The 18531-nt window shown below is 39.4% G+C and overlaps 1 protein-coding gene across 1 annotated transcript in view; it reads right to left on the bottom strand.

Annotated features, from left to right (window-relative positions):
• col13a1 (collagen, type XIII, alpha 1) overlaps window positions 1-18531 on the bottom strand; it is a 121590-nt gene that overhangs the window by 59489 nt on the left and 43570 nt on the right. Inside the window, exons 13-17 of the mRNA XM_073025335.1 lie at window positions 15468-15524; window positions 14027-14128; window positions 11737-11781; window positions 8856-8918; window positions 1251-1277 (exon numbers count right to left, since the gene is read on the bottom strand). Coding sequence (XP_072881436.1) covers window positions 1251-1277; window positions 8856-8918; window positions 11737-11781; window positions 14027-14128; window positions 15468-15524 — 294 coding nt within the window. The remainder of the gene's footprint in view (window positions 1-1250; window positions 1278-8855; window positions 8919-11736; window positions 11782-14026; window positions 14129-15467; window positions 15525-18531) is intronic.

Consider the following 18531-nt stretch of genomic DNA (forward strand, 5'->3'; position numbering starts at 1 on the left):
CTCGAAGTACAAGTGTGTTGGGTGCAGAGCCTCTATTAGGTCAAAAATGGATTCCATTGTTCACTGCTTTCCTGATGTAGAAATTGCCTGTTTCTCACGAGAACTTGAAGCAATCCTCCTCCCAGAACTGGGGTGCAGTAGCAGTTAAAACTGAAAATAATTGTCATGGGATCAAAATGGAAACTTTTTTTGACTAATTTATAATTTCAGACCATTGATTCAGAGTGGAAAAGATGACTGCATGGAGCAGGGGCTCTTATTGTGTCAGATTTATATTTTTACTGGGGAAATGATCACCTCAGTTCTGTAGTCAAACTGCAAATCAGAATAGATCTCCAAGAAGAAAATGTTCTGTAATAGAACCAGGAAGAACTAATGTCTCTCTGACTGGATTCTCTCTACCATTCCTTCCCACTCCCTGCTCTCCTGAACACCCTCAGCACTCCTCCTTGCTACAACTCCCTAGAAGGTGACCAGCCTTCCCTCAGACCCCATTTTGTTTCTATAATGGCTAATGGGGTGGCAGGTTCAAATTCAATACAGGTTCCCACCAAGCATTAAGGTCTGTACCCAACTGGTAACTGAACATGAAAAAATCTTTCAGCTTTATGATTAGCTAGTTCCTATAACCTCACACTTCCGCAGGCTACGTCCATTGAAAAACTGCTTAAATGCAACATGTATTTGTCTTGTTGATCTGACTGTTCTTAGTTTTCATCACTGTTTAATTTGGCTATACTCAGCAATACCAGCCTCTACGTTATTAAAATTGCTTAACTCATATTGCTGGATAGATCATTATTTCTTACCAGTTGAAAAATAAGCTCAACTGTACCACTTAAGCAATAACATCACAAAGGTATGGTTCAAAACAGTTCTAGGCAATGTGAAAGCTGCATTTTTTTTCCCATCAGAAGCATAATTACAAAGCAACCAGATCTGGGAAACAATTTTAGTGCATTTGTGTTTTGGAAAAAAGTGTTTGAGCACAGGCAACATTTCATTATACACCCTCCTGGAGCACATATAAATCCTAATTATACTAAAACAGGAAAATTCTACAGTTACACAACTGTAAAAGGTCTCTTCTATTAAAGTTTACTTTTGTGTGACATTCATAAGTTTGATTCAAACCAGTAGCAGAACCATGGAAAGGTTAAACGATTTAGAAAAGCAAACCGAGACAAAATAGATTAAGATAGGGTCAACCCAGATTTGAGATAAAAAGAAGAGAAACATGGCTCCATTACCTTTTGCCCGACTTCTCCTCGGTCACCCTGTTAACACAAATGGGAAAATCAAAAGCAAAGCAGAGATAAGTCACTTTATATAATGCAGGAAAAAGAATGAGGTCAGCTAATGTATCATATGTACTGTGTAGAGTTTAGTGTCCTCCAAACTGATCTGAAATAACATACATGCACTGTTGACAGCTGAAACTTTACTTAACCATCCTGAAAGTGTTAAAAATACGAACTTAACAGCCTTGAAACGAAAGATAACCTGAAGCCTGTTACCAGTTCATTAGGTGAAAATGGAAGGCTTCTAACGATAGTGTAACTAATTGCGCTTGACAACTGTAACCATTCTTTGTTAAGAAATGTTATTTTCTATTAAAAGCAGATGTCTCAGTGCTTCCTCATAATAATATGCAATTAATCGCTGTTAATATATTGACATTCTGAGACGATGGAGGGCACACAGATTTATCCTCCACATTTACCTTTCGGCCCACAGATCCTGGCAGTCCTGCTGGACCAGGAAGCCCTAATTCACCCACCTCTCCCTGAGGAAAAGAAGAGAAAAGAAACTGATAGAAGAACAAGAAGCACAAATGAGAACATGCAGCAAAAAGACTGGTCGACTATAGAAACAGAGAGGAGGCAGGAATAATTCTAGAGAAGAGAAATAACCTCATAGAAGTTGGAATTGGAATTGGTTTATTACTGTCATATAGCATATGTACCAAAATTTGGTAAAAATCACAAGATTCTGGAATAGTTCAGAAGACCTTTGACAAGGTACTGCACATAAGGTTGCTTAACAAGAGACCATATTATTGCAGAAAAGATACCAGCATGCATGGAGGATTGGCTGACTGGCAGGAGGAAGAGAGTGGGAATAAAGATTGGCTGCTGGCAACTAATGGTGTTCTGCAAAGGTTGGTGTTGGGACCTCTCCTTTTCATGTTATATGTCAATGATTTGGATAACAGAATTGATGGCTTTCTGACAACAAGCTTGCTGACGATATTTAGATACTTTGCAGGGCAGATAGTGTTGTGGAAGCAGGGAGACTGCAGAAGGACTCAGAGAGATTGACAGAATGGAAAAATAAGTGGCACATGAAATATAAGTAGCGAAGGATATGATCATGCACTTTTGTAGAAGGAATAAAGGCACAGACCAGAAATATTGGTTTGGTTTAGATGTACCAAATAACTTGTTCTGTGCTATAAGCTCAATAAATCCAATTGGACCAATATTCTTTGCAATTTAAAACAAAACCTTTGATCTTTTACTATTTGTGGTCCCACACTGCCCCCCCCCAACAACTTGACTTTTTTCAAAGGATTTTGTAGTCACTTGGGTAGTCTGATGAAGTCCTCTCTGTAAAAACAAGGTGAAAATCATCAGAATTTAGATCCAAAGTGTAACACTACAACTGGGATTGAATGGATGATGAGACCTGATGTTTTCAGAATTAATGCAGTTCTAAAATCCAAGTACCAAAGAAAAGTATGTATTTTCTTTGATTAAAGGAATAAAGGGTTGAAAATAGTTTTTTTTCTGTCCCTCTTGTGAGGACAAAATATAAAGTAAAAAGGTAACTGGGTACTTGTACATTTGTGTTATTCAGTGATAATCCCACCACAAATTAAACAAATTAGTTCCACAATGATTGGGTTTCATGCTTGGCAACTAAAGTTACTGATTAATTTTGTTTTAACCAACAACAGGCTATCACAGTACTTTGACAAGATTGCTGATACACCACCGTTAAAAAAAGTCAAAATATAGAAGTTATTTCTTAAATGGTAATTTCAAATATCATGTTACATAGAACATGCAGCACAAGAACAGGTCATCAGCCCAGCAGATCTGCACATGTATTTAAATCCTGTACGAGCCTTCGTTATCTCTCGCCATTCACATTTCTCTCTCTGAAGCAAATTTAATATCTTCAAGTGTCAATGACATGGGTTCAATCACTATAGCTGAGAAAACAAAACAAAAACTAAGAGACATTGAAAGGTGAAAAAGAAAACATAAAACAAATGCTTAAAACATTCAGCAGGTCGGGCAGATCTGTGAAATGAAAAGCAGAGTTCAGGGTTAAGGTTCCACAGGTGCTGACCAATCCACTGAGTGATCCAGCATTTTCTGTTTTCGTTTCAGTTTCCCTTTGCATTAGATGCCAGTTCTGTTAATTATTGGCTGTAACTCCATTGCATTGCCATTATCCCCAGTGATATTAAATTTGCATCAGAATATTTGCAAAATTTCTGTCGATGCCCAGAAGCAATACAGCTACTAAAATAATTTAATATTTAACCATGCACGTTCTTTACACTGCAGCAGGCAATTAAATTAAAAGATTTCATTTGCACGTGCATGGCAAAGCATCTGAGATATGGGAGGGATGCAGTTTCCATCAGGGCACTTTACAAAGAAAAAGATGACTGTCCATATTTGTTGTCTGTGGCCAGGCCTGTGTAAACACTTATTTTTCTAATTGTGAGGTTAGACATTCTCCGCCACAGTTTTACTGCCCTGTGCATTAAGAGAGGGTTTACTGATTATTTGTTTAGAATTTAAACAGTCAAAGAACAACTCAAGTGCATAATGACACCGCGAAGGTCCATTGACAGGTATAATATTACACGGCCAACTACACAAGCCAAATGTTTCCAGTTGAAAAAAATACTTGCAGAATCTCAAGGGACTGTAAAGAACTGGAGACTGGTTTCCACTTTTACAACGGGTGCAGCTCAAACATTGGAAAACCCTGTTTCATTTTAAACATCCTGCTAAATTCTGGTAGGAGATGCTGCATGAGACTGTCCAATGAGGAGAGAGGTGATGATATAATCTTTAGCCAAAGGGTGGTGAATTTGTGGAATTTGTTGCCACATGCAGCTGTGGAGGCCAGGTTGTTGGGTGTGTTTAAGGCAGAGATTGATAGGTTCTTGATTGGACACGGCATCAAAGGTTACGGAGAGAAGGCCGGGAAGTGGGGTTGAGGAGGAAAAAAAAAGATGAGTCAGCCATGATTGAATGGCACAGAAGACTTGATGGGCCAGATGGCCTAATTCTGCTCCTATGTTTTATGGTCTTATATGGAATGGGTTATGAAGAGGAGGGGGCATTCCTGGTTTCTGAGGATAATTTTTCTTTGCTTTCTAGAAACAGTGCAGCAATTCATGGCAGTTGAGTAAATTTGAAACTTTCTGTAGCTTCTAAGACTGGCTCTGCGTCAAGCCCAGAAGAAGCATTAACCACCCTTGGGAAAAACAACTCCACATGTACTTCAAGCTAATACCCTTACCACTTAGAACTTTGGCTGGTCCTCTGCGGTCACCCTTCCTCATTACAAGAGTGGATCAGGTCTAGAACCTTATTGATGGGCTGTTATAGACATTAGGTTTTATTCTGTGAAACCCCTCCAAAGGTGGGGGGGTGGGGGGGGAGGAGACCTCTACACTGGGAGGAGGAGATATGAACAACTGGCAAAAAAAGTTGAGAAATGAAGAAAAGATAAAGTAAAGCAAGAAACCAAATGTTCACGTAAATCAGCATCAAGTACTAAACACAATTGATGGATGTTGAATCAAGTCAAGTCGCTTTTTATTGTCATTTCAACCATACCTGCTGTACAGTATACGGTAAAAATGAAACAACGTTCCTCCAGGACCATGGTGCTACACAAAACTACACTAGACTACGTGAAACAACACAAAACTACATTAAACTACAGACCTACACGGGACCACATAAAGTGCCCAAAACGGTACAATAATTAATAAACAAGACAATAGCCATAGTAAAGGGCAAATTATAATATGATAATAAATGGTGTAAATGTAAATGTCAGAAAAAGTTATGAACCAGGGTTACACAAGGCTGGAGGCACATACAACTCATCAAAACATAGACAGGGAATCTAGACAGGGCTAAATAAGGAGGTGCATTGTGTGCCCAATGGGTTTCAAACTACACAGAAATTTCAGCAATGATACAGCTGCACAGATACACTGGAAATTGGCAGTGCCTATGCTCTACACAAGCCTTTTCCCGCTTCACTATATCTACAGTCCAACCAGCCAACAGACAAGCTGCCGCTGTGCTTCAAAGGCAAATACAAATGGCAGAAAATCAGTGCCACTGTCTATTGAGAGGGATGATTAGGCGATTACTGTCTTGAAGAGTGGCTTCATGATTTTCATTTTGGAGACAAAGAGATGCTGGAAATCTGGAGCAACACATAAAACTTTGGAAAATCTCAAGTCAGGCAGCAATCATGGGAAAATTGAACAGCTGAGGTTTCGGGATAAGACCCTTTGTCAGAAGTAATTTTCATCTTGTGTTGTTGGTAAAATGTTTTCTTAAGAATGGGGGGAAAAGCATTGCACATTTTGGTTTACAAATTGCCTGTTCAGTTGTGGGAAATTATTCAGATTTTAATAGTGAATTGCTCTCAGTAATGGCACTAATACCAATAAATCTACCTCAATTTCTTTTGAAGACTGATATGTTCCTGCCGACCTGTTTCAACATCCCTGAGGAGTCCATATTCTAAGTGCTAAAACAAAACCCAAGGAGTAACAAACACAGCTGAGAACCTAATGTGCTGCATAGAATCCAATACTTTCAATTACCCAGCCTTACCTTCCTTCCCTGACATTCTTCCCTTGCTCTTTTCTCATCTTCCTCACATTCTTTCAGTTCCTCTTCCCACGTTGTCTTTCCTTTTTGTTTCTCTTACTCACTTATCATCTGTTTCCCTCTCACCTCCTTTTCTCCCCTGCTCTCTTTCTATCTTTTTCTTTATCCCCTCTTCTTCCTTCCGCTGAAGAATTCTCCCTTGCCGTCTGGAGAATCTATCTGCCTTAATTTTCCAGCACCAACATCTTTATTAGCAAGTTGCAAAGGTTTATTGCATTAAGGATGACCATGTCTTTTTGCAATGAATAGTTCTGTGTTATCAAAAATAATAAATGGTTTTAGAACATCAGGACTAGAGGGCAGAGGCTGGATTATTTTGGCAAGGCATTGGTGAGTTGGGCTGAAGGGTCTGTTTCTGTTTTGCAGGATTCTGTGAATCTTCTCCTTGCTGTGGAGAATGTGTACTTTTGGCAATACACTATAAACCTGGAGAGTATGATGCCCACATACTCAGTCAAAACTCCCCATCCTTCCCGCCTTCTAGACTCAACAAGCTGGTAGATGTTTAAAAGCTGAGCCAAAGAATGATGTTACAGTTCAGTTACAGAGCAGCTCACAGGGCTGATAACATGCCCAAATCTTACATTTTTCAACCCTACAAATGCACAAATATTAAAAACCTAGATCCTTAACTTGCCTTATCCTTAACATCAAAATCCACAGTAATTCCAATGAGGAATGAATCCAGTTTGGCTCAGAAGCTTTAAGTTGTGTAACAGAAGTAAATTGAGTTTGCCACTTTGGTCAGGGAGCTAACTGATGAAAGCAGTTTTGAGTATTGAGGTTAGAACAATATTAATAACAGCACTATAACTGGTTTGCTTTACAGCTCTGTTTACAATAAACCAGAATAATTAATGTGAAAGAACCAACACATTTTAAGTGGTTTACTCATGGTCTGGAAATAGTTCAAGCTGATATAATCAACTAAATTCCCAGACAGTACTTTTGGACTAAAATTGTGTAGAAATGGATGCCATTCAAATCCTAAAAGTTTTAACTTTTAAAATTGCTGAGACCAAATGTGCTTCTGATCATTCCCAAGGTACAAGGACAAATCAGTCATGAGATTCAAGAGTGTTTAATGTCATTTCCTGTACACCAGAGTAAGGAGAACGAATTAATTGTTGCTCTGGATCTGATGCAGCACAAAAAGAAACCACAAATGATAAAGAACACAATAATAACACAACAACTATGAAGACATAAGATAGCTCATATACATAACGTGATTGTATATCCATAAAGTGACATTAAGATGAGCGATAGGAAATAATAATGTAATGGTGGTGTTAGTGGGTGAAGGTGTTGATCAGCCTTAATACTTGGGGAAAATAACTTTTAAGTCTGTTAGTCCAAAATATTGGTATTGTTATTGTTACAAAGATCAGAGTTAATACGAACCATGTCTTGTAGTACAGCTTTATTTGTTGCTTTTGGACACTTTTTATAGCAGTAGAAGCAACCAACAAGTCAAGAATGTGCTGCTTTGTATTCTTCTGGGGAGTTAAGTACAGCTCTGGTCTGTGAGTGGTTTGGGTGGTACAGGAGGACTCTGGAGATCTGTGTGTGTTTGGGTGTTCTGCTACGGCACATCAGGGTTCCAGCCATCATCTGTGGGGGGTTCGCAGGAGGCCGGGCTATTGTCCTTGAGACTAGGAGGCTGACCAACATCATCATGGGAGGGTTTAGTGTCCCAGGAATCCAGCCAGCCATGTGAGGGTTTCCAGCAATGTCGAGACGCTCGGGAGACTGACCAGACAAACTGCCGAAGTGGAACTTGGGAAAATAGCCTCAAGATGCTGAGGCTATGGTGGTCAGAACACACAGTAAAAGGGAGATCATATAACACCATAGCATAGTGGTTAGCACAGCACTTTACAGTCCAGGTGACCTGGGGTCAACTCCTGTCGCTGCCTGTAAGGAGTTTATACATTCTCCCCGTGATCATGTGGATTTCCTCCGGGTGCTCCAGTTTCCTCCGCCTTCCAAAGAAATACTGGTTGGTTGGTTAATTGGTCATTTTAAATTGTTCTGTGATTAGGCGCAGATTAAATCCGGGGATTGCTGGGCGGCATGGCTCGAAGGGCCTAATCCATACGGTATCTCAGTAAATAAATGTTTTAAAAAGCTCCATCACAATTAATGCACAGGAAATAATGTTATCATCTACGCCCCTAATACAAAGGTCAGATGGATCTCAAAAGTAACTCCTGGTCTCTTATGTTAATTCAAACTCCAATCAGTAATATGCAATCTAACTTTTAAATATTTACACCTCTTTATCAATGATAACTCCTCACCTGCAGACCAAGCAGGAGTGGACAGTAAATCCTGGCCTTTCCATCCCCAAGATGAGACGACTGTCTGCAGTCAAATCTTGAGAGTCGATTGCCTGCAGAGTCTCTGACTCTGTTTGGAATTAAGTTAGTCCCTGACACAGGATTTACAGCTTTACAACGTCTTTAAAACATTGCTATGCTTCATTTTGATGTAGCTTTTTTTTGCTGTTCAACTGCAGACCTATTACAGAAACTCTCGCACTGCTATTCCGATAGTTGACAGAGACACAAAAATGAATCTAATTTCTGAGCAGCCATCGAAGGAAGTGGCTACAAATTTTGAGGCCCGTGCTGACAGCAGGTTCACGTTAATCCTTTGAAGTTGGGTTAATGCCAAGAATGATTTTCAGGAAGAGCATGCAGAGTATTGGTCTAGACATGTTCGTCGCGACCACATCTGCCTGTGTTACCTGGTGTTCATTATGCCAACCATACTTAGTGAACCATATTGACTCGTGAAGTGAGCCTCTCACTAATCCCAACTTCAATGCACCTTCCTTTGTGCAGATGAAGCACCACAAGATTCTGTAAAAGCAAATGCCCACAATTGTAAAGAAGTTTATCCAACCTTTCTTCCTGGGAGCCCTGGCATTCCGGGTTTTCCCTGAAGTCCTGTCATTCCTTTATCCCCCTGAAACAAAAATCCAAGTCAATTTACTTCTATGCTTTAGAAGAAATGTTTTGGTTTCACATCACCCCAGTTTATTTTTCATTTGAAAGAGTATTTGTAGCTTGAAACATCACTATTGATGCAAGAGTTATTAGAGTGTAACACTGATCAACAGAAGTTAAGTAAAAAATCCCTTCAGTACGTAAACAATGTCTTCCTGTAAAACCATTTCTCTCTTGGCAACATCCTGCAGCTCCATTTCCTGATCTGATTTGCTCCGTGTGTCCCAGTGTTGGCTAGTTTATTGCAGTTGTCTGTTTAAGATTAGAACACAGAAATCCTGAGGGAGGCTCTGTAAGAGAGTACCAATAAAGAAATACATCTCAATGGCTTAACATCTAGTGTGTGTCGCCCTCTCAATGGTTTAACACCTGAACTGACAATTGATTCCTCATGACTGCAATGCTCCATCACTTTGTCTTCAGATGCCTTGGCTCCCTTCAGCTCTAAATCTCTCAGTTAACCCACATAAGCAGCTCCCTAAAATCTCCATCTTTGATCAAGGTGTTGCATTGGGGCCTAATGTGGATCAATCCATGCTTCTTTCACCAAGATCTGGTTCTGGTTTGGATTCAAATTTTGCTCTTAAGATGTATTGGGATGTTTTACTCCATGAAAGATAACCTTGCACCCAGATTAACAAATGGAGAATGAAAAACAATTTGAATATTTAAGACTGGTATTTATTTTAAGAAATGCACTGGGATCAAATAATCAAAGTATATTCCTGAAAATTTGTACCCTTTCTAAAAATTAGTCTTTGCACAAACAACATTACATTTTCTTTATAATGCTAAAAACCGGCCCCAGGGATCTTGTGCATGAAAAAGTTTGCCTTGTGTGCTCATTGATAATTCAAATTATGCATTTTATCTGTAGAACTACTTAGATTTCCAACCCCAAGTCATAATGCCACAGAAACAATCCCTTTTGGACCATCAAGTCTGTGATAAGCATCAAGCATCTTTTTACACTAACCTTACACTAATCATGTTTCATTCTCCCAAACATCCCTTCAAATCTCACCAGATATTTATTACATGTTTATTTTCAAAGCCCAGAGAAAATCTGAGCTTAATCATTGTACTTAAAATGGCCTGTGTGACTGGATAAGATTTAGCTTAACAAAGGGGAATGACTTTATGATACAATTTTAAACCTCAGACAGTCTGCTCTGTGTCTGCCTCTGAAGCACTGGGGTGATTTCCACAATGCTCTAATGTTTATATCTGCAATGATTCATCAGAGGATGATCAGTCAGTTGGGAGCTGGCTCCTAGTCACAACTTTTAATTGTTCTCATATTTGTAATTAAAGGTATTTGTAATTTTTATTTTCATAACTAATTGGAAATTTATCCTACATTTAACATTCAAAATAGGCAATCCAGTCATTCATTTCATTACCGGTTTGGGATTTCATGTAGAAATATCAGGTATTATATCAAACATCAAATTTCAACATTTCTTCACCACTCTACGGAATTTCGGGAGATTTTGAGTCAGGAAAGATCAATGCCCAATTGACGAGAAGCCTGTCCTTGACTCGGGAACTGAGGAAATCAAATCAGGCATTTTCAGTGACAATGTTCAGTGACCTTGCAGCCATATTGTGACTTCTTGTTTCCTTTATAATCAATCAAAACAGATAAGCCACTGGTTTCAACAATAGTGTGATATGGTGCTAAATACTGCCAAGACAGGGTTTGCTGTCAGAGACATTATTGGATTAGTGGGCCTTTAAAATTTGGCACAAACCTCTAATGCTCCTTTTGATTGAGCTATTCTCATGAAGAGTTTCCCTTTAACCTTCCTCTTCCTCTTGTGTTTGGATTAACCCCTACACTTGACCACCCCACCTTCTCCCTGAGGAACTAATTATCTGACTTTGCCAAAGATGAAATGTCATTTCCTAAACGCACAATAACAATTCACACCTTTTGGAGTTGTCCCCGAGGAAATCCTCAATCATCCAATGCGTTAGAAGCAAAAAGAACTATTTTCAACTTTTATCAGTGTCTTTCTGAATCTACTTTCTGTACAATCTCTGTCAATGTTTTACAGAAATCTCATACGACAAAAACAGACCATTCGGTCTAACTTCTCTCGTGCAGCTGCCACCACCACATCTCCACCTCAGAAGCCACATCCAGAAATCACTCCACATCTTGCAATTACTTTGCTGAACCCCAGTAATGAAAGAGGATTCGGTTTGGGACAAACTAGCTTTGGGAATAATGGCAAAACCCTGTCACTCAGACACTTAAGTTCCAAGAGGCAGTTCTCTAATTCTGCTTTCAAAATATTTCCACAAGCCAGAGGAAATATGAAAAGTAGGTCTTAAATTTACCAATCCACCCAGAACTCATTAATTACATTGACTACATGGACATTGACTACGAGACATTCCTTGACCCAAATGAAGGGCAAGCTTCTTCTGCTGCTAAATGAATTCAATTCTGTCTTTCCAGTTTTACGAGTTAACTTTTCCCGGAACTATTCTATTGCACAATCCAGATTTATCTATGGGCTCTCATGTAAACAATTAACCATGATTGTTGTCAGTCTTTTGTGCTGTCCATGGCACAACTTGTATAGGCTACTCTGCTTAACTGCCTAATTGTCTTAAAACAGGCACAAACATGAGCTGTCACCATTGCTCATTACCAAAGTATCCAATGAGCAAGCCTGTGTCAAAGTCTGGTAGGTTACAACAAAGGAAGGAGAACTGATTAAATGAGACTATACCCAAAATCCACGAACACTTTGTCTTCTACCTACCTTAGTTCCGTCTCTTCCAGGTTGTCCAGGATCTCCAGGTTTCCCCTGGAAAGAGAAGCTCTGTTTTTATTCATGCCCAGAAAGCTTGCTTCATATGGGAGCTGCACGGTGAAGAGAACTGGCTATTTTTTTACATTATACAGACAAACTATGATACCATGATTGTGCTCCACGACGGGGATGTTCTCTCGCTGATCATTCTGCTTCCTCACTGTCACTCTCCTGCTTTGTCACTTTGGTATGACAAATGGTGTTTGTAGATATACACTGCCTTATACCGTGCAGGGCAGCATGGTAGCCTAACACTATTATGGCATGCAACCCAGGATCAACTGCATCGCTGTTGGTTAGGAGTCTGTACATTCTCCCTGTGGCTGCATGGGTTTCCTCCAGAAGTCCTCCCACATTCCAAAGGTGTACAGGTTAGGATGAGTCACTTGTGTGCACGCTATGTTGGTGGTGCATTTGCATGCTGCCCCTATATCTTCAGACTGTGATGGTCATTGACGCAATGATGCATTTTACTGTGTGCTTTGATGTAAATGTGACAAATAAAGCTAATTGTTAATCTCTCTTGAACGTAAAATCGTACCCGGAAGTTCTACAGTGGTAATGCCAGCAGAGCTGCTCACTCACAACTGCGGTGACCCAGGATGCTGCCTGCGTGGTTTTTTCTCACGTTCTCCGTGTGACTGCACAGCTTTTCTCCTAGAGCTCTAGTTTCCTCCCACCTCCCAAAGATGCATGCTTTGGAAGCTCCTGGTCACAGGAAATTGTCCCTAGGGTAGGTGAGGATTGAGAAGGAGGGAGGTTTGATGGGAATGTAGGAAGATAGGTTATAGGAAATGGCACTGCTCCGTGAGCCGGCACGGTCAGTGCTCTAAAATGGCCTCCTGTCATGTCTAATGGAAATACAGAAATACAAAAAGTACCTTAGAAGAGATAATGGGAAGGATGATTTTAACTCAGGTTGGCAATACTTAGAGGGGAGACAGCAATCAACAAGTAGAAAGAAATTTTAAGGCTTGAGACAGATGCTCATGGAATCAGTGATTGAGTGATTTAAATGGTAGATTGACAGATGGAAGTAGAGAGCTGCAGGGTTGTAGATTACAGTGCAGGATTAGGGAGTGTTGAAGTTAAATGGAGAATTGGAAATAAGTTTAAGGATTTGTAAGTTGAGTTATTTCCAAATCAGAGCTGGTGTAGGTCAGCAAACAACAGTATAGATCTGGACTTGGAGTGCCTTATCTAAAGTTGACTTCAAGTGCAAAATGCAGGAAGTTACACAGAGCTTTCAGGGATTGATATCACAGAGGCCACAATCGTGCCAGCAATGGCCTATTCCCGTCTGAACAGGACTGTAGTTATACATCAGAAACCTAGAGCAAGCAACACCAATTGAGAACTGGAACCAGTGCTAACCAATTCAGCTCTACCATATAAGCTGAAGCAGCTGTGGTTAGTGATGGATGAAAAATGGACGCAATGTCTTCAATTTCTAGGGCCTCAAAGTTGTTTGTGGAATACTAATTGAACAAGTGCTATCATATGTCTGAAGACATTCTGCCCTGATTTATTGGAGCAGTTGATCATTTATTTTACCACAGAAAGAATGCAGTCAGGAATTGTAAGGAAACTTTTAAGCTCCCATCTATCAGTGTCTCGCCAGGAGCACAGACTCAGAAAAGACTCAATAACAAACTGTTTTAGGATTGATGCTTATTCCCCTGCTATTCTGCTATTTGTTGTCTGCACATTCCCCACCAATTGTAGATACTGTGAAATTGTAATTCAGGTAATTCACTTGTCAGCTACTGTGAACCAATGTATCTGCTTTGTAATTAGTACACTGAACACTCTTCAAATCATCAAATTGTTTGCAAAGTCTCATAACGTCCTGGAATTGGGCACTGGGTCAATGTGAACAGCAGGAAGTCTAAAGAAGATTAATTTTTAATTTCTTTGTTATGCGCATGCCTGTTGAACATCAACACTTCAACAGGATAGCATGGCAGTGTCCCAGGGTCAACTCTGCCTCTGTCTGTATGTTCTCCCCCGTGACTACGTGTGCTCCCTCTGAGTGCTCCGGTTTTCTCCCACATTCCAAAGACGTACAGGTTAGTAGCTTTATTAGTCACATGGGTGTAATTTAGTGGCAAGAGCTTGTTGAGCCAGAAGGGTCTGTTACTGTGCTGTAGCTCTCAATAGAATAACTTTTTTAAAAATGCAAAAAAAAATACTTACAGAGGTCTGAATGAGAGAGAAAACACACAAAGCCAAAACTTACTGTTAAACCATTTGCTCCTGGCTTTCCTGAATCCCCTGGAGGTCCTTTAGGTCCTGGAGGTCCAGGTGGTCCTGGGGAGCAGTTGGCCTGTCCTTGTTCACCCTGAGTTTGGATCAAACACCATTAACATCCATGAGGACAATGGCTGCCACGTCTAACAAACAGCTTGCATTGTCAGTTCAAAGGGCAAGTAATTAATATTATTTAGAGCAGCCAATAAGCATACTGCATGACTAACGAATGGGTGGTTAGAAAGGATGAAGGAAGAAATACAGAGAAGAACAAAATGATGCCTAGCTACAGAAAAGGCATTTACCTTGAGATAGAGGCGTCTGATGAACTGGTCAGCAGGTGGTAATATTTTCAGTTGAGGTGATGTAAACTGAACAGGCATTAGCCAAGAGTTCACAGGTCAGTAAAAGCCAAGGGTCAAGAGATGGTATGTTTGGTTTGGAGGGAAAGTGGGTGAATGGAGGAGGGAGGAGGGAAAAAGACAATAATGTTGAGAAAACACAGCAGAGCTCGATGACAGAAGAAAGCCAGCAACAGAAACATTTATATGTGGGTGTGCAGTTGGTGAAAGGAAAATAAATCCAGACGTTTCATCATTTGCCAAATATTGCAGGAAAAGCAAATTAAAAGATTAAAGCAGTAAACAATTTTGTTTCACCAAAGGACTGCCCTCAGTATTCGTTGCTGGCTTTAAGAAAGAGAATTTGGACCCAGTCTTATAACAAAGTGAGCAAGGTGTACTTTCTGGAAAAAGGTCTCCTGTCATTTGCAACGTGGCATTCTCCCAAATAAATCTGAACCTCAATGATTAATAGGGTTGCCAAGCCTCCAGGATTGTCCAGAAGTTTCCAGAAATTTCAGATTAACTTCCTAGATGTAGCACAGCGTAAAACTTCAGGAAGAATAGGAGGGATTATTTCACACTGAAATAATAATTATTTCTTTGAAACTTTAGATACTCTTTAGTTACAGAATTGGACCTGGGAATAGTGGCTAACTATTGGTCAAATATCATCCAATTGAACAGCAGAAAGCTGTTTTCCTCCCAAAATCTCTGTAGGAAAGCGAGTCACTTGTAAGTTAAGTACGGAGAGCAACATGGGGGCAGTGTAGTTGGAAGCAGTTGCCCATGTAATGAAACCTCCAGGCATATGTAAACTAGAGTTGGCAACACCTACCAATTAATGTGGAGGATAAAATAGCCCATATATAATAGGTCAGCTCACTGCGACCACATAAATAGTCTAGGTAAGTATAAAGTGTAATGTTATAGACAAGAATTATACATTAGTCTTCAATTTGGATTGGAAATAGTCATTTTTTATTTTACGAATTTGCTCATCACAAAATCAATTCTGAACAACTGCCTTGGAACCCAAGCCACTCTGTTGTAAGACGGACCATTATGACAGTGAAAGCACTCACAAACCTTCACAGTCTGGATCTGATTTAGCCGCAGTGCTGCTAGTGAAGTCCCAGGGAACTCCTACAGAATGCAACATAGAAACTAAGTGATTCTATCCATGCACAGACAGAATCATACCTCTTCAACGGTTCAATAGATAGTTCTCTTGACTCTGAGTGAAGTTATGGTGAGTTCCCACTTGACAAAATAAGCACCAACATTTACAATCCACTTAAGTATTAAAGGAGAACTGTACTGTCAGTGGTGATTTCTTTCCGAGGAGATGTTACTTATCTGCCCTCTTGGTGGATAATAAAAGAGCTTACGGCAATATTCTGAAGAAAGAATGTTCAGGCCATTTTTTTTTTAATCCCTCATCTCATAAAAAAAAGATGACATTGTGGGAGCTTCCTATGTATAAATTGGCTTCTCAATTTTTATATTACAATCTTAAAATTACTTCAGGCACCCATTTCCTAGCATATGTAAACACACTCATGAATCAATTACTTTTAGGGAACAACATTTCTTAGGGCTCAGCGATGTAAACAGTGGAATCCAACCAAACCGTAACCTATCCCTCACCCTAATTATGTAGAATGAAGCCAACCAAAATGTTTTGACAAAAATACAGAATAAACTTTTAACAGGAAAGAAAAATATAGAAAACAATGTCTGAGATACAGGAATTTAAGGAAGATCGTCAGAAAGGAATGTTTCGAAATTGTTGGACAGATAGGGAAGGAAATTGATATAATGTTCCTTGAAATTTGGGAGTGTTTATGATCACAAAGTTGAAGATATCAAATTGATAAGAAATATTTTTAGAGCAGAAAATTCCCAAACTTAATAAAGCTAGGTTATTCCAACTCCTGTTCCCAAAAATAATTCATTGAAGGTTCAAATCAGCATTTCTTTGATTACATTGGCATAGTGATGGATTCTATCTTAAACTAACATTGCTTAATGCAGAAATGGGCTTTATTTGTGCCCAAATTGACACAAATAAAGTGTCTTAATGATATAGATGCAGGGTTGATGTTTCCACCACTGGGGAATCTAGAACCAGTGGCCACAACCTCAAAATAAGGTGTTAGCTCTCCCAGACAGGAGATGAGAACTGTGAAGATTTAGTCATTGTGTATGTTTAAGACAGATATTAATAGAATTTTAGATATTGCCGGAGTCATGGGATGTGGGGTTAGTGCAGGAAAATAGTGATAAGCTTAAAGCTCGGCTAAGTTTCTACTGAATGGTAAAGTGGACATGAGTGGTGAAAGGCCCACCTCTGATTCTATTCATTAATCTCTCAAGTTCCTATGTTCTATAAGTAAGTTGTCAAAGAAAATGTCTTTCTCATTGCATCTATCATACAATTGGAGTCCGAATTAAAGCCTTCAATGAACACCATTCTGAGTCACTGTAGAATGAAAGCTCATCTGTGAGCAACAAACAAGTCCACTTTTAACTGCTTTGAATTACCTTGACATATAAAAAACTACCCCTGTGAACAGAAATTCCACAATCCTTCTTATCGAAGCAACAAGACATGCCAGGGACATGCAGTCTGGGGTTAATTTAGACTATTTTCTACATGTCCTACTGATGGGTCTGTTCAGGATCACGAGAGACGAGACAATTCTCTTGGCTATCAACCAACCCATGAAGCAGCTTTCTGGATAGACTGGTGTTTGCAGTGTGCCTACTGGAACTGAGACGAGCCTGAAACAGCTCATTTTCTGAATAATGGAGACACTGTTCCAACAGACAAAACACTCAATCACTATAGATGACAAACGTTTATAAGGTCTAATAAATTTTTTACTTATGTTGCTTTAGTAGAAACTTCGAAATAACTATGTCTTGTGAAAACTAAATAAAACTATGACTACTTCTAATAAATAAGTGCAGTTCCAATGATAGCAATCAGTTAAATAAAGAAGGAAAAGGGTAAAACTCAACATTTAAATATGCTGCAAGTTTGGTATTATTGTCTTGTTGGCAGCCACAGAAATCTTTTCAGAATTTGTAATAGTAGTTTAGAGACCAGCTCTCTTATAGCGCTCAGTTCTAAGCACCCACTTACAATCCCAATGTGGCATTGGTTTAATTCCTCATCAACCAACGATAAAGTGAGAAGATTATGGGAAACTGTGGATTAATAATAAACAGAACCTTTCCCTGCCATTTTGGAAAGAGAACTGAGCCCTTTCTTTGTCACGGATGAATATAGCTGGCTGGATTTAAGTTAAATATGAATTTTAGTTTTATTCAGTTCCCTGAAGGGTGATTAAACAAATTAAAAGTCAATAAACATAGAGCTACCAGGCAGACTGTGTATCAGATCGCCTGCACCCAAGTTACTTTATACTCTGGTTTAACAAACTGCAGATGTGGAATCAGCAAGAATTGGTAGACAGTTGCACAGGTTGTTAGGGAGTATAAGAAAAACATCAGGGTGGTGGAAAGCATCAGGTCAGGAAAACCAGCGATATTCTTCTGCTTTGAATTGTAAATAGATTATTGATAAGTTATGACGCCGCAAAAATTTTCCATGGAGTACCCTGGAAAGAGCACGCTTGTCCTCAAGTGTCCCAAACCAATGATAAAATATGAGCAGCTACTTTTTCCAGTGTAAATATTTAACCAGAGACCTGCTCCAGGAAAGCAATGAGTCATCTCAGGAACTTCCAGAAACTTAAGATCTTCCAGAAATCACATCAACTATGGATGTCTTTTAGTGGGTGATTATGCAGGGAATGAATATAAACATTTTCTTTCTTTTACAGAAAATGAGAACCGGTGGATATATAAAGCAAGATTTGTGTTGTAATCTTGATGGAATTTGCAGCAGGCTCTGTTTAATGGTTTGATATATGGGCAAGTTAAATGGCTGAGTTCAGGAGATCTGTATTGTGCACATGATTATCAGTCAGAGGCCAATATAAAAATGTAACCAGTATTAGGGTCTCCAGCCTATTTTCTGTACTAATTTGAGTTATAGGCACTAGTTTTCACAGTCGAACATTGAAGATAGTTACAGTACGAAAAACAGTAATTTTCCTCTATAGAACTAGCATCTCAATGC

Source organism: Hemitrygon akajei, chromosome 21 (genome assembly GCF_048418815.1).
Source record: "Hemitrygon akajei chromosome 21, sHemAka1.3, whole genome shotgun sequence".
NCBI classification, from domain to species: domain Eukaryota; kingdom Metazoa; phylum Chordata; class Chondrichthyes; order Myliobatiformes; family Dasyatidae; genus Hemitrygon; species Hemitrygon akajei.